This window comes from Asparagus officinalis, chromosome 8 (genome assembly GCF_001876935.1).
Source record: "Asparagus officinalis chromosome 8, Aspof.V1, whole genome shotgun sequence".
Lineage (NCBI taxonomy): Eukaryota > Viridiplantae > Streptophyta > Magnoliopsida > Asparagales > Asparagaceae > Asparagus > Asparagus officinalis.
The window spans coordinates 3,851,863-3,869,244 of record NC_033801.1 but is presented as its reverse complement, the minus strand read 5'-3'; the positions used below and the strand labels follow the sequence as shown (position 1 = coordinate 3,869,244).

General features: G+C 34.7%; 3 protein-coding genes across 3 annotated transcripts in view; 2 read left to right on the top strand and 1 right to left on the bottom strand.

Moving 5' to 3' along the window:
• On the top strand, positions 4,551-10,202 carry LOC109819560 (probable peptide/nitrate transporter At3g43790; the record flags this gene model as incomplete). Its single annotated transcript, XM_020385316.1, has 13 exons — positions 4,551-4,596; positions 5,796-5,842; positions 6,167-6,227; positions 6,310-6,412; positions 6,498-6,648; positions 6,878-6,948; positions 7,290-7,365; positions 7,528-7,740; positions 8,067-8,154; positions 8,780-8,819; positions 9,471-9,609; positions 9,873-9,917; positions 10,013-10,202. Coding segments are annotated over 13 exons (1,173 nt in total), but the record flags the coding sequence as incomplete, so codon positions are not given.
• Positions 12,225-12,887, top strand: LOC109819557 (putative uncharacterized protein YGR160W). The gene has a single exon (XM_020385313.1). It carries the CDS (start codon positions 12,225-12,227, stop codon positions 12,885-12,887), a length of 663 nt encoding a protein of 220 aa, XP_020240902.1.
• The window catches only part of LOC109819556 (vesicle-associated protein 1-3-like), a 5,635-nt gene continuing 1,783 nt past the window's right edge, over positions 13,531-17,382 (bottom strand). The window contains exons 6-9 of the mRNA XM_020385310.1: positions 17,306-17,380; positions 17,149-17,193; positions 15,078-15,155; positions 13,531-13,876 (exon numbers count right to left, since the gene is read on the bottom strand). Of these exons, the coding sequence (XP_020240899.1) occupies positions 13,766-13,876; positions 15,078-15,155; positions 17,149-17,193; positions 17,306-17,380 (309 nt within the window). The 3' untranslated portion in view covers positions 13,531-13,765. The remainder of the gene's footprint in view (positions 13,877-15,077; positions 15,156-17,148; positions 17,194-17,305; positions 17,381-17,382) is intronic.

Genomic DNA, 17,382 nt, shown 5'->3' with positions numbered 1-17,382 from the left:
CGATTGTAAGTACCCCTCGAATTTGATCACAATGTACTCAACAGTAGTCCCTGTAGCAACTTCGTCAAACTGCGCCACCACCAATTCATCTGAATGAACGGATCCTCCCACTGTGGTCGCCAATCTTCTGTAGGTATAAATTCTGATCTCCCGAAAATAAGGAATTTCGTTTGTATTGATAAGAACAGCTTATTACAAACTAATAATCAAATGTTTATAACAGAAACGGAGGAAATGCCCTCCTTGTTTAACGTGGGTTCCTCGGTGGCGATAGGATGCCTCGCTCGGTACTCGTGCCGAGTCTGCTTCCCTTGGACGATCTGATCGAAGTTGCTGCCGGAGCTTTAATTCTCAAATGAGTGAACCTTTGGCAAAAGTCCAGGTTCAACCTTTGGGAGATTAGCCAACAGAATATGCAACAGCCAATCCCTCCTTTCATGCTGGCTGAAGATGGGCTTTAATAGGCAAGGGATGGCATGGGTCATCCCTTGATTCGTGAGATTTGACCACTAATAGAGGTGAGGAAGCCAGCCGTCCTAGCTGTGAGATGTGACCACTTAGGGAGTCCTGTCAGCCGCCCTATTCTTGCTAGGTGAGGAGCGTCATGCTTTCTCCCTTGATTTGTGGGATTTGACCACTGATGTAACTGTTCCCATACTCCAAGTGGGCAGTTGACAGTGAGCTGGTGAGTCTGCAGCTTGGGACTGTAGGTAGACTTGGGTCTGCAGGTCAGTTTGCTCACGAGCTGAGTTTGCAGGCAAGCTTGGGACTGCAGACAGACTTGGGTCTGCAGGTGAGTTTGCTCGCGAGCTGAGTCTGCAGGCGAGCTTGTGACTGCAGGCAAACTTGGTTCTGCAAGCGAGCTAGGTCTGCAAACGAGCTCGGGTGTGCAGGCAGACTTGGGTCTGCAGGCGAGCTTGATCGTGCAGGCGAAATTCGAGCTGCAGGCGAGCTCCTGAGCATAGATCGAAGAATAGGCCGTAACTTTCAAACTGTAAGTCAGAATTGGACGAATTATATATGAAAATCGTCTATCTCGACAAGACAGAACCATCTAAACCTAGTCAAAGGCTTCGGTTCGTTTCCTCCGTTTCACCAAATTCCTTACGGTTTGGGAGATATCTGCGTTTTTCCCCTTTTTATCAGTGTTTTTTCCCCTTTTTGCTATTTCGGGTGAGGTTTTAGCAGTTTTGTTCTGAACTTCTCTGATAAGGATTAAAGACATTTTTTATTACCTACAATGGTGTTCTAGATTTAAAATATTTGTTAGATCTAGGCATTTCGATTTATGGAAACTCATTGATAGTGCATATGTTGTGCCCAAATTAGATAAATATATTTGGAGCACAAATGATAAAAGAATGCTTGTTTTGAACAAGCTTTTGTTAGAATTTTTGCTAAATACTTTTGACTCATCTATTGCTAACAAGCTTGCTCATTTTGATAGTGCTTATAATTTATGGAAACATATAAAAGCATATCATGATAACTTGGAGGAACTTCAACGCATTCCGGTGGAGTCCACTTCAAGTAATATTGGAGCTTCATCTTCATTGTGCACATGACCACTAGGCGATAGCCCTAGTGAGGTATGTGAATCTGATTCCGATAATAATCTATCTATTAATGAACTCACATGTTCTTATGATAGATTAATGAAAGCTTATAACAAATTACATCATAATTTTGTAGATTTAAAAACAAGCATGTTCTCTTAAAATCCAGTCATGAGGTACTAGCAACTAAGTTTGATATCATTGCTAGTGAAAATATAAATCTTAAAGAAAGCAATGAAAAATTAAAAATGGATATTGCTAGTTTATCTCATGAGAAAAATGATATCATGTTAGAAGTAGAAACAACTAGGAATGAATTTAATTCTTTTAAAATTAATCATGATTGTTCTACTTCTATTGTCAATAATATCATGCCAAACAATAAGTTGAATAATGTTAAAGGTCATACTTCTTCTTTAGATTCAACTCTAACTAAATGCATCGACAATCATAAGAAGCTTGTGAATATGTGTACTAAGTCTAATGCAAATAAGTCCACTCATTATGCACACATATATAGTAAAATTTATAAGTGCTTTATTTACAGTCGAAAAGACCATCTTACTAAATTTTGCTATGATGCACATAAATATTTTAATAATACTATTTCATGTGCATCTCATAAAGTTTCTATATCTCATATACATACACATGTACCAAATAGTCATCATAAGCATGTTAATATGTACAAGTGTTATTTTTGTGATCGTTTTGGTTATTTGACCAAGTTTTGTTTTGATTTAAAGAGGATTTCTTATTTGCAAAACAATTTCCAAGATAAACCTATTTTTATAAATAATTTTCGTGCACAACTAATTGGTCAACATAAATCTTTTCAACCTTTTAATTGCACTCATTACAATCGAAATGACCATTTATATGAATTTTATTTTGACCATGTCCATGCATCATATATGCCCAAAGGGATCATAACCCTAGGGCTTTGAGCTTTAATAATAAGAGTCATGTCCCAATACTCTTCGGTGCTAATAGTAATTGGGTATCAAAATAAGTTTGATTTCTTTAAGAACAATTTTTTTATTTTTAAAACTTTTTTTGTTCTTAAAGATGATTATTATTTGAGATTTTTGCAAACAATTCTAAAATCTTTAAAAGAAAGTATTTTAAAATATATATATATATATACGTTTTATATTGTTAATTCAAAATGATTTTTGGATCTTCAAAACCATAGTTCATGTTTCTCATGTATTTTATACTCTTGGTTTGAACTATGTTGTTTTTTATTCTTTTTTTATGTAAACGATGTGTATGTCTTTATGAGATCATTGTAAAACACTCTTTTGATGATATTTATGCATTTGTACTTAAGGGTCGTTAATTAGTGCTTTATAATGTATTCTTTATGTGGTTTGATTAAATTTATCCAAGAAATATTTCCTTTTGCTAATGAAACATCTTTTTATTTATTTATCATACTTTGTTTTAAGTTTATATATGAGAGGGTTTTTTTTTTGAGCAACCCTCTCCCCGAGGATTTATTGGTTATCTATGTTCAGATCATATTTACCGGGTGCTATATGTTTATATGGGCTGGAAAAACCTTAAGAGCTTGATATGTTTATATGAATGCCTCTCTTGTATTTTATTCAAAAATTTATATTGATTTGTTTTTATGGGATTTTATTTGATTTATGATTTCATATGAGTGATTTGTTTTTCATATGGATTCTCATGAGTGATATGATCGTCATGGTTCTCATGATTCATTTTCATTTAAAAATATTTTTTTATGATTCTTATGTTTTTCATTCTTTTGATTTCATAAATCTATTTTATACATTGTTTTTATGTTTGTATAATAAGACACTATTTTCATAATGATATACTTATATGTGTCCTCATTGTCTTTTTTGTATGTGAGTTTTGCCTAGCATGTTTTCATCTATGCTTGCTCACATGTTTGTCATAATTTTTATTTCATATATTCTTTATGGCTTTTTGATAGGAGAGTTTTTTCCTATTCCATCTATTATTTTTATATTCTCACTCATGATTACATGTAGAGGGAGCTCTTAGCTCTCATTATGTATTTTTCCCTATTTTTGATAATGCCAAAGGGGGAGAAAAATATGAGGTATATAGTATTTATTTTTTGGTTTTTATTGTTCTTATAATGCATATTGAAAAATTGTTTGTCATCATCAAAAGGGGGACATTGTTGGCCTTCTTATTTTGATGATGATTTAACAAACAATTTATAACTAATGTTGGTTTTAGTATTTTGTTTTGTGTTGTTTAGTATACACAGAAAAATGAGCTACATTTATATTAAAGTCTATATAAATCAAGTCAACTAATCAAGTTTAAGCTTCATATGATTTATTCTTGGTATACTTAGTATAGGTTTATATATAATGAGTGCAAACTCTTCAAGCTCAAATTTACACACACAATTATTTGTGATATTTCTCAAATCATATGTGTTTTTATGCAAAATATATTTTAATATGCCTTGGACTATACAAACATTATTAGCATATATTATTAAGTTCATAAAAACATTACACAAGTTTTCAGAGCTTGATTTGAGCTAAATGTCAAAATCAACATGTTTATAAACACATGTATTTTAGTATTTTTGAATATTTCTGAGATTTTACAAATAGTAAGAGAAAATTAAAAAATTCCTTTTCCAACATGTTCATATTCATGTTTATAAACTTTTTCTAAATGTTTATATTTTTTAGAATTTGTTTGCTATTTTTAAAAAATGTTTGAAATTCGTGTTTACTATTCATTACATGCTGAAAACATGTTATCAGTCGACTGATGAAACCTCCTGGAATCATCAATAACTTCTGTTTCTTATTCGATCGACTTACCAGTCAACTGATGAGGTCATTGGTCGACTGACGAGTTCAGCAGTCGACTGATGACGTATTGCTAGCATGTAACGGTCAGCTCATCAGTCGACTGATGAACAGTATCAGTCAACTGACAGCCTAACGGCTAGTTTTTTTTAGCTTTCTGTTTTTATCTTTTTGCTGGGTTTTGTTGGTTTCTTCTTGGCTTTGGGGTTTCCTATAAATACCCCCACATATCCTCAGTTCATTTTAACCAAGATAATGTTTTAAATAAGTTTTTAAGAGAGTTTAAGTGCTTGTTTAGTTTGTTTAAAAAGTGTTTAAGAGTTTGTGTGTGAAGAGAATTTCACAAGAGCTTGTGGAGATCATCCATTGGTGTTTGAGCACTCAACTCATCTCCCTCTTTCTCTCTTGTCATTCATTGGAGAAGTTTTCTAAACTCTTTTCTAGCTATTTATTTATTTTGATTATAATTTCTATTAGCTAGAATTATATTAAGTTTAGTTTTGATTTATCTCTTTATTATACACACCCACATTAAGCTTTTAGTATTAGCATATATTGTATAATTTGAGGTTGTGGGTTTGTGTCATTGAGAGTGAGTTTTCATTGTGTTCTCATCCATAGTAGAGAACAAATTATTGTATTGAGCTTTTATTGTGAGATTACTTTGTAATACACTTGTACACCGAGAGGAGTGTGTGGTGAGAGACGAAGTTGTCCCAAGAGGAATGACGTCGGTAGTAAAGCCTAGAGATAGGTCGTAATTCCGAGCACTTGAGGATGACACGGGTTAGAGACCAACACTTAGAGGGTGTAGAGTGTGATTGCAAGAGTGTAGATTGTAAAGTTTTTAGTGAGTTAGAAAACCGAGTATGAGGTGTAAACGTTATTCGGGTGAGCGTTGGAAACCCGATTGTGTAGTGGATTCTCGCTGGGAGTGGGGAGCGCAAACGTAGGACGGAAGGTCCAAACTCCGTGATCATTTTGCTTGTTTGAGTTTGGTTTGGCGCACTTATATTTTTGTTCATCTTTATTGTCATTCTCCCATTGTTTATTTTATCCAACTATATTGTTTACTCTTGTGTTTATATCAATGCATATATCTCATAGTGTATCTTATTTGCTAGGATAACATATTAATAAGTTTTTAATTAGCATTAATATCGGATTAGATTAGCATAAACTCTATTCAACCCCCCCCCCCACCTAGTGGCATTAGGGTGTTTTCATTTTCTATGTTGGGATTGTCACAATCTCAGTTAGCAACCAAAATTAAGATACTGGTCGCTTATATTTTTCCTATTGGAAATTAATTTTGTAATAAATTCTCTTACTTTAGCTAATAATTCTTTATATTATGACATCTTACTAGATTCTAATTTCTTTCAATTTTCATTTGGCTTCTCAGTTTTACCAATATCGTCATGGTTTCCCTTTTTGTATTTCATGATATGCGTAAGATGTGCTTACCTTCATGTATATCCTCCTAATTTCGTTATGCAATTCATTGGCTGTAAACTTGACGGATTTAAATGTTTTACTTTATCCTGAGGTTGTCAGAACAATGAGTGTTTTATCCTATATGTCGAAACACACAAGAAAGTTTAATGATGAGGATATAATCGATAAAATTTTTATCTTTTTTCTTTGTTAGTTTAAAGTATATTATCTTCCAAATTTTTATTGCCTCATAAATTTTACGTACATTCGATAATCTATATTGAACATTAAAGAATCAGTAGAGTTCATGACTCATGAAACTTTTACAATCTATCACAGATAAGGGACTTACATATTGCCAAAAGAGTGGAAGATATTGGGTTTTATGCAGGCTTTGTTGGTAAGCCAATGGGTGATATGGATACAAGTATCTACTGTTCAATTCAGACTTTACCAAGTTCATACTAACATCCATATTAAAGGTTCTTCATACATGCTTGGGAGAGCTTTGACTTCTCTTGTTTGGGGAATGGTAGCTGATAGATGGGGAAGGAAACCTGTCATACTTAATGGCCTCATTTCATCGTACTTTACTTATTTACTAAAGAATTAATGTTCATTTTCCTTAGGTTTTCTTGTGTATTTTAATTTTGTCTTGTTTGTGTTCCAGGGTTATATTTAACACCCTCTTTGGATTGAGTGTAAATTTTTGGATGGCAATTGTTACAAGATTTTTTCTTGGAGCCATGAGCGATTTACTTGGCACGATAAAATATTCACTGTGTTTCTACATCGATGAAATTGGCGCACTCCTTATTCAAGTTTTTTGCAATTTGGCTTTCTTTTCAGGCACATATAAGTTTGTCGACCTGAGCATGAATCCTTCGGACTGTCCTTGGTATGAACCTTTAGTGTTTACTTTGCTTGGTAGTATTGATGAGGAATTAATATCGTGTAATCTAAAACATTTAAAATGTTAGCTTCTATATCCTCAAAAGAAAAGAGATTCTTTCGAGGGGTTCTAACAGATCAATTGGCGTCTTAGTTCAGGTTAGTACAGTATGGGGCTCAGGTCTCATTATTGGTCCAGCTCTCGGAGGCTTCCTTGCACGGATAATGCAGTTTTCAATATAAAACAACTTACACTGACGTGTTTCAAATGCGTACATGATTGTGATCTACTCGGACTTCACTCAATCCTTTTCCAGCTTTTTAGCTTCAACATCCTCTCCACATTAGTGTTAAAATCCATATAAACATCTACTCGGTTGTTTAGTTCTTAAATATTGTTGAAATATTTTGTGCATTACAAATCTATTCTTCTTAGTTACTATATGTTTTGTCAGCCTGCAAAGAAGTTTCCAGGAATGGTTTCTGAAGAATCATTTCTAGAAGGTACTTACTTGAATCTTGGTTGCTTCATTATTGCTCTCATTCTTGCCAAACATTCAAATGTTTGCAGGTTTTCTTACTTCTTGCCGTATTTCATTATATCGCTGTTTGTCGCTGGTGTGCTTAGTGTCTGTTTTTGGCTTCCAGTGAGTAACAGTCTCACTTATACTAGGATCACTTTGAAGCTATGTTTCTTTTAAGCCTATATTATTATTCGATAAGGCGCGTGGCTACCTGGAAATAGTAGGTTTGAACACGATTTTTTTTTCCAACTTTAATTTGGTTTCATTGTATTTATGATTATGCAGGAAACGCTGCACTATCATCCTGAGAGCAAAACAGCAGGCGGAGCAATCGAACCTCTGCAGGCATGCCTTACTGGGTCTGATACGGGAGAAAAGGATGTAGGAAACGAAAAGGGGATTCAACCTAATAAGGAAAATATTCTCTCAAATTGGCCACTAAAGTTACCTACCATCGTATGCTGTGTTTTCTCCCTTCGTGATACAGCCTACAATGAGGTAAAACTTTATATTTTAGCATGTTCTTCTGAATTCTGTCCCTGCACTTTTTGTTCATGAGGTTAGAACGCTGAAATTGTAGTCTTGAATGTAAAGATATGACCCCTTTTGAGCTTTATATGTAGTATACGATAATACAAATTTCAGGTATATTCTAGTAGTTTAATGACATAATTCTGTGAGAAATACTAGAATACATCTCATTTAATAATAAACATGCAGACAATTCTATCCATGACGAGTTCATTTTCATCATTTAATATTTTACTCGTTCTTGTGTTCTTTTGTTGATCTGTTATTCAAATTTCATGTTGAACTTTTTTCAGATATTCTCCCTATGGGCTGAAAGCGATAGAAAACTTGGAGGGTTGAGTTTTTCGTATATGGATGTTGGTGAGGTTCTGGCAGTCTCAGGTATATAAATGCTAAAACCCATATTGTTATACAGTCGTTTTCCCGTGTTGTGCTTGTTTGTTTATTGCCGGACTAGCATGATAAAAGTTTCGATAAGATTTTTGAGAGAGTACTATCAATTACAGCTCTATTTTAATTTTCGTGGAGGAAAATGTTAGGTAGTTCACCAGTTTTACTCATGATAATTATACACAAACGTGCACCCAACCCACCCACACACACATAAAACATGCACACACACATATACATTCACACATATACAGGACATCCAATTGTAGTTCCTCCATTCATAGCCTGGTTAATGTAAGTAATATTCAACCTTTAAAATACATTAGCGAGGCCTAAGGTTTTCATTCGATCAAACAGGATTGGCATTAACCGCCATTATTCATTTATAGCTTTCTTATCACTGGTTATTTCTTGGGTTTTCAAAAGAATTCACTTCTAGTTGAGTTTTCGGATTGGGTGATATTTCTGATAGTAACTGACACTAGGAAGTGAAAATAAATCAGTTCACAAGCTCTGTAGATGTAAATCAGGACATGATGACTTATGTATTGTCAATATTAATTAACTAATCCACCTATAAAGTGCGCAATTTTACTTACTGCTTGTCTATGTACAGGTTTTAGTCTTGTGGTATTTCTACTGTTTATTTATAGGATGTTATGACAAATTCCCCAGGATAAGCTAATATCAATCACATGAGAGCACGCAAAATATCAAGAATAGACGAACACAAAGATATACTAGGTTCGGCTTGTATCCTACGTCCACGGGCGAAGGAGGAGAAAAGCTTTACTAATTGTGAGGAATACAAAGTGGAATCTCTCAATCTCTCAATCACTCGATCCTAAATAACACCCCAAAAGCCTAATACAACTCTCAACTAAAAGAACAAAAGAAAAGAATATCAAATAAGCTTCACAAAATAACTCTCTCTTCTTGATTGATGCTCTGAAGATTGATGCTTCAAATTGGCTTGAAAGACTGTTCTTATATAGTCTTGAAGATCCTAGCTCCTTGTTGTCTAAGGAATAAGAGTTCTAATAGGAATAGAAGTCCACATGTCTTAAAACCCAACAAGAGTCCACGTAGATATAAATTTCTAATTTGATTGGTTGTGCAAAGTCTAATGTTAGGACTCTTGATCAAAACAAACCAAGCTGAAGAGGAACTCCCAAAGCAATATGGATTTGAGTATTTGAGGCAACCTATAATAAAGGAAAGCTCGTTGGACCCATCACTTTAACATGTGCTTCAACGGTGTGCATCACTCTGTTCTTTTTTTATTGGATGTTATCATTGAGATAGAGACCTATCGTTATGCTTTGCAATTCTGATGTGCAGATTCTCACTATACCATTAGTTATCGCCTGCCCATTTATGTCCAAGCTTTCAGGATCCATACTTTCATTGGTGAACTGTGCATCCATATTGAAGAATGTTCTTTCTGTGAGTATAAATTCAATTATTATAAAACATTTTCGTTACGCAGTGATAAGCAGCTCGCATTTCCAACTTTAATAGTTAAAAGGCTTTAGAATTAATATATGCCACTCTTCAGTGATAAGCAGCTCGCATTTCCAACTTTAATAGTTAAAAGGCTTTAGAATTAATATATGCCACTCTTCGGCAAAAATTGAGTTACATTGTTGATTCTTAACGCTACCATGCCTAACTTCAGAAGTTTGGCATGCTTTGCTTTCTGAAACCAGGTAGCTCTATTCACCGGCTTGTTCATCTCGCAGAACAATGCAGTGGTAATCTGCAACTTATATGTAAAACGCATTTGTTCATATTTTATAAGCATTTATTGCAAGACTACAAACTTATTATCTTGGCATTTCATTGACAGCCTCAGCACCAAAGAGGTGCTGCAAATGTTATTTCAATGACAGCCCAATCTGTTTCCAGGGCTATTGCTCCAGCATGTGCAGGAGCTTTGTGAGTATCTTTACTTCTGCTAAAAGATCAGAATGCGCTATATACAAGATCGCTACGTATAAGATCATTGTCCCGCCAATTTTTTTCAGAGCTACCACTTTCTTAAGGTTAAAGCAGGTACATCAACATGTACAAAGGGGGTTAGCCACTTATTCACCCTAACTTCCAGCATTTTGCTGTAACCCCCCAATAACGTCTAAAATCACACTAGACCCACGATAACTATTGGAATTGTAGAAAACTCTCGTGACGCCGTCAGTCCACATTTAGGATCTAAATGTTTAGCCAATGCAAAAATGTAGACTGACACTGTCGTGAACATTTTTTATTAGCCCTTAGACCCTCGATGTCCAACTGGAGTAGTTATATGTTCCTGACTACATGAGGCGTATGTTTTTAATATGTATAAGACAATAGATACTGAAAAATAAGCAACTAAATAAATATTATGGAATCCATTTTGCAAATGAAACTTCCATAAAAGCCTATGACTGACATTTTTCATCTTTTTTGTGAAACTAAAATATCCTGGCCATAACATAGAACCGTTCCTAGTTCCAGCAAATATATATAGAATAGAACAAGGATAGCGTCCGCATTTGGACATAACAAGCAAGTAATATCATTTTCAAGTGCTCTTCGTTGAAATAATGGAAACGTAATAACGAACATGTGCTCTTTATACCAATGCTCAAGAGACAATTGTAGTGAAAACATCCAAAATATCTGGTATGAAGAGGTTATTTGATATGTTTTTTGTTAGATGTTTACCTGGATTTCGTATTTTGAATGCAACCATACATGCATGCCTTACTTTTTTTTTCTCAAAACTCAACTTTTTGGTCGCTCGATGGGGTTATATAGATGGAGAAAGTAACTCGTGGGAACCGCAACAAATGTGTAACTCAAAGGATGTCAACCCTTGGATCTATGCATGAATCCTGAAATTCAGTGATCTAAGGGCTATCATTCATTTGGTACATATGTAATGTGGGTTCTAGAGTTTTGGGTTGTTTATTTCAATGGAGTTGAGAATTTCTGAATGCGTTTGTTTATTTTTTTGAATGATTTTTGAGAATTTGTTGAAAATGCCTATTGGGCTGTAAATACCTGGGGTCTGCTAATTCACTGGCAATCGAAATGTCAATGACTTAAACTTAGGGTCTGTTTAGTTGGTTTCCCTGATTATAGGAAACTTATTTCCGAACATAGATATTGCTTTTCATGTGTTTTTAAAGATTTCTTAAAATTTGTTTGGTTCATCACAAAAAGGGTTGGAAATAATCTCCTCACATCTCTATTGTTTGTTTCACAACTAAAAAAATGAAACTAAGAATAAGAAACATCACTTACTCATCTCTAGAATAGGAAAAATAATAATTACTTAATCCTTTTCCATCCCATTTCCGAACTCAAAGCTCGTAAATGGGCATTTCCTTAAATATGAGTTGGCAGATGATTTCTCTAACTCATTTCCTTAAATCTTATGTTGAACCAAACTGAGGAATAAAAGATCTTTTTGAACATAGATTTCCCACTGTCATATTGTCAGCATAGGAAACTTATTTCTCTTCATCATATTTGCCAAACAAACAGCCAATCGCACATAAGCCTTATATGGACATGGCCCCCGTCTGACCCAAAGCCATATTTAAAAAAATGGCAAATTTTATCATCAAAATAATAAACGAAGGAAACAAATTTTGTTAACAATCATGCTTAGTTGCTCGGAAAGCTCTAATTTTTCATCATAAAACTTTCACATAATATTTTCTCAAAAACAATCTTCATATAACCAAATTAAATTAGCAATAACGTCAACTAGTTCGTATCAGATTCGATAGTATTTTACATGAATAAGTCCCTACCTTAACCCCATATTAATTCCCATATTAATTTTTATTGAAAATAAACACAAATAGAAAAAAAAAAAAAGGAAAACACCACTCCCCTAATCTCTATAGGGAAAGGTAGCGTCCTCTCAAAACCAGCGCTCAACCCTTCACGATTCCCTTTTCTCATAACCGCCCTCTCCTCTTATAAATTAACCAACACGTACCAAAACCACGACAAAAATTAAAAAAAAAATAAAAAAGAAAGGAAGGGGAAAATAAAAACTATCAATGGCTTCAAGTCCTGCAGTTTTACACAAGAAACTCGAAGAACTCGAAGCCCAAATCAACAACATACTCCCCCAAAACCCCATGCAACTCCCTCATAACAACTTGGCAGTCTACCAAATCAACAAGAAATTTGAGTTCATCAAGACCCTTCTCAATGCTGAATCGAACTCTGCAGACGACAACAGCAACAACCATCTTGAAGAGATAGGCAATAGGCTGTCTATCGTCGAGAACAACTTCATAGCTTGGGTTGATTCAGGGGCAGAGAAGACTGAATCAAATTTGAATGATCTCGATGAAGAGATCGCAGAGAGACTGTCTTTCATCGAGAGCAACTTTACTTACTTGAACTCTTCAGATCAGGCCGAAGAAAAAGAGGATGTCGATGATGATGATGATGATGATGATGAAAAGGAAGAAGAGGAGGAAGTAGATCAGGATTCCGAAGTTTCTGATGTAACAGAGGAAGTTATTCTTTCAAAGGCGAATATTGAGAAAATTGTCGCAGAGGTGACAGAGAGAGTGAGAGAGAAGGAGAAGAGGCGAGGCCGATGGTTGACGAGGCTCGGAGTGATGGCAGCGGCAGCGGCGGTTGCTGCAGTTGGAGTGGCGATGGCCGGAATTGAATCAGTGGAAGAAACTGTTTATCTCGTACCTACATAAGTGTATTTTTTTTATCAGTGGTATTTTGTTCAGTCACAAGGTTTTTATGGAGGTTTTAGTGATGATTTAGATTCTTTTTGTTTGGAACAAATTGTTAACAAGGATTTGCGGTTTAATTGGTAATTAGTAGTTTGCTTTTCAAGGTTTCCTGTTACAGATTGTGATATGGATTCGCTCCGCAATGAAATTAGCATAATTTAAATGCATAGGGCTGGGCAGTTGTAAGCTTAGAATCAAAGTTTGGTTAGGTACACTGGTTCGTAAGCGCGTGGTTACTCATAATTTTTGCAAATTATTAAAACTGCAGCTGCAATTATAATTTTATGTGTGAGAATAATGGATGTCGTCCTTCCCACTCTTATCCCAAATCCTACAATATGTGATTCACAATTCATGGAGTCTGGAAGGGAAGAAGACAAATCAATTTGTATGGTACCTCTTTCACCTTGTTTGTACTGTTTCTGTCTTTGTCTGTGTATTTTAGTGAAGAGATCAGCAATCTGCTGAAGTTGGTAAATACCCGTGACTGAAGAAGAATTATGAATTCCTATCCCCTGCAGTAAATATGAACAACCGTGGATTAACTCAGATAAGCAACCAAAGCAAAACAACACAAAGTGCAATTTATCTATATGGCTAGGAGTTGGAACGGTTGAACAAACTTTAAAAAAGCATTCAAAGTCTGAGATTTTGTGCTCCTGAAATACAAGACTTCAGTTTTAAAACACAATCCATAATCATAATAGATTGAATGGCGTAATCTATCTTTCACATAGTAACACAAATACTCTTTAGAAAAGAGAAGTCTACATCTCACAAAACATAAATAGGATGAATAATGTCTTTAGCCTAGACTGGAGGACTTTCAACATCCTTTGTCACGTCCTTCTGAGCATATAGCCAACAAGGGCACTCAGTAGCCCAACAATTGCCACGAACATGACCGAGAAGCCACCGCGATTCTGATGTAGCTCTTTACGCAGTAGGTCCTATAAAAGAATAGATTTTGTAGAGTTAGAACAAGATATAAAGCAGCACTTTATGCTTAAAGAGTATAAATTCTCACAAAATAAAGAGTTTAAAAAATCAGGATATGATGTATCTTTACAGTAATTGGATGGTAAAAATAGGTGGAGAAAGAAATGAACAGATTCATAAACTTCTTTCACCATCATTGGTCATCAGATTGTGTTTCCCTTTATGCGTAACTCTTTTCCAGCCAAACATGTTCTTGTGGAGGCATATGTTTTATGACCAAACAAAGAAAAAATTTGTTTCTGTTCTGACACAGGTGAAGGTGAGATGTAAACCTTCTTCTGGAACTTGGATAAATAAAACACATGAAGCTAGAAAGGCCACAGCATTCAAGTCTACAGAAAAACATATAGAACATGTACCCCCATACATCACGTCTCGTGGCATAACGTAACATTAGTATAAAATGAATGTTCTTGTTGAATTATGGGCCAAGATCAAACTGTTCTAAAACCAGAAATAAGAAACAAAGATTTAGAGAGAATATTCTTCAGTATTATCTGATGAATCTCTCTATCTGCTTCAGCTGGGAGGCGTTCTTTGGTTAGATTTCTTTTTAGTATATTTCCGGTACGCCTACAAGTCCTAAGAAAGACTATCACCTTTCAAACATCATCTTTCAGAGATGGATTTTCCATGCTTTATATATAACCTGGTAAGTTCTATGGAATCTCTCTGTAGGTAAAATACATCGCAAGTAATCTTGAAGGCTCTATACCAAGCACAGGCTAGCATTGGGATACATAACTGCCATTTAATTTATTACTGTTTTACCAATTGATTTCCGTGAAGGAATATACAAATCATGTATACATAACAGCCACTTAATTTATTACTGCATTACCTATTGATTTCTGTGAAGGGATAATCATGTATAAGACAATTTGTTGGTTAACAGTCAAAACAATTTGTGGGCAGTTAAAGACAGAAAACATATTAAAAACAGCTTTTTTTATCACGTGTATAGTTCAAACTAAAGAAGAGATTTGGCGTCCACACATGTATTCATTAAATGGCATAGATCGAACCAGCAACTTGGTGGAATAAAAGATCTAATATCATTACTAGTCAGGCTAGTAAAATTTAAACTAGAAAAGACCAACATACTTTAAAAATATATGATAAACATGTCATAGGAACTAAAAAAAAACATACCAGTTCTTGTCTAAGTTTCTGATTTTGCTGAAGAGCAGAAGTTTTATCCTCTGTCAACTTGGAAATCAAGGCTGATGCCTGCAATTTATAAAATACAATTGGATGTAAGCCACTGGAAAGCCAACAGATATTGTGACAGAACATAATAGAAATAATACATCAAGTAAATCCAAGATAATCATCATCAAGCATAATCTTAAGTCACATACTAAATTGTGTCAGCGAACATCATAGTAAAAATGAGACTCTAGAAAATGTCATAAATAAGTGATTTTTATCACCAGTTGTTTGATGACTCCGGTCTCTGTGAGAGGTGCAAGTTGCAATTTAGAAGGCAAACTTGGTGGGATAAGGCAAAACATGTTCCTTACAAACTACCGCAAAGTATTACATCAGAAGATTCTACTTTTCCAAGTAGAAGTTTAAAGGAAAATTCAAATGAGTGCTTTGCAGTTTAAAAACGCATCAACGTGAGACAGAACAAAGAATACAGTTGTCAAAGAATATACTTGTCCTAATTATGACGTAAGGCTAAGAAATTTATTGTCCTGGCCGTTTCCACTAACTGATTTTGTGGTTGAATGTTCAATATTCAGCTAACCTCAGATTTCCAACTTTTCATCAAAAATCAATTAAAATTAAGGGGTTTGGGAAGCACCAATTTTGACTTCTATTTTCCTCATCAAAATCAAAACATAGGAATTATAGTTGCCTGTAGCTCTTTACTGAAGAAAACAAAAGCAAAACCTTTTAAGTAGATTGAATGAATTAAGTTACATGACCCAGTGCAACAGTTGCTTGCTTTCCAACATTTCCATTATACCTGATAACCGAAACGAAAGGGAAGTACCCAACACAGTTTCATCTATTTTTCCCTCTATATCCATCTACCTTGTTGTTTTAAGGGACAATAAAGATCTAAATTAAAAGAAAAAATGAGCAACAAAATGCAATTTCATAAAATTTAGATTTTTATGGGATGAGGGAACATCTTCAAGGAACTGTAAGAACTGAAGAATTACTTCTCCACTTAACAATTGTCAACATGACTGTATCTCAAACGTAGTCTACCAATCTGAAGCAACATGAAGCTGACAGCATTCATGTTGAAGTATAGGTCAGGACTTTCTTTCTTTCTTGCTTGCTTTCTTTCTTTTTTTCCTCTCCTTTTTTGCTTTGACTCAGATAACGGATTAGCAGTATGAATTTAGATAAATAAGGTTTTGATTTTTTTTTTCCTTTTGCTTAAGAGATCCATGTCCTTGATTGTGATTTGATGTGCATTGTGCACGGACCCATGCATGCACTCAAACTTATCACATGTATTATGCATAACCATGACAAAGTGTCCACGCCGTACCATATAAAGAATTTATCATGCCATGGTGGCCATGTTAACATCATTTACAGAACACAAGAAAGTGCAAATTCAATAAACACAGAACAAATATAACACCCTTTGAAATTTATCAGAAAGTTACAGGCAGTGCATTATAGATAACACGTATAGTTGAAAATGTGGAATTGAAGGGCTTGCGAAGATAACAAACCAGACAGAGGATTCAACAAGAAATATAGTAAAACAAGATTCAGCCTTGTTGTAAGTAGAAATGTTTTCTTTGTCTGGTGTCTATTCAAGAGTGGGAAAAAAACTGATTCTTAAGCGAAGTCTTCTCTCTAGGAAGTTGACTTCATAGATTACGTCAGCCAGCGTGATAGGTATTCCAATTAATCATTAAAACTCCAAATCTCATGGAAAACATATTGGTATAGAATAATTCAGAATAAAATCAAATGACCTCATTCTCTCTTAAATTCTTTGCTTTACCATCTATCCCAAACAAACAACATCAATGGCATTATCCCGGTTGATGTCTTGGAGCTTTGATGATACTAGATGACCATGTTCTCTTTTATTTGTCTTACAATCAATAACCATACATTCTTCTTTTCTTTTCTTTTCTTTTTTTTTTTTTTTTTTTTTTTTTGTGTGACTATCTCATCTTCAAAGGCAATTCATTTGCATCACAGGATGTTCCATATACTAAATGATGAGAAAAGAACAAATCACCTCTGAGGACTTCTCCTTGGACTGTGCTTCATAATTTCTAGTTACCTGAAATATATTGCACACATATTTACTGGATCAGCTATGCTGATTCTTAACTATTTACGGCAAACAACTAAAATAAATAATACGTCTGATAAGTAGCCAGTGCCGTACTTACCGCATCAAACAAGGATGAACTGTTAACTCCATTTTCCATTGTAGAGGACCTAGGCGAAGATCCTTCTTCTGATTCCT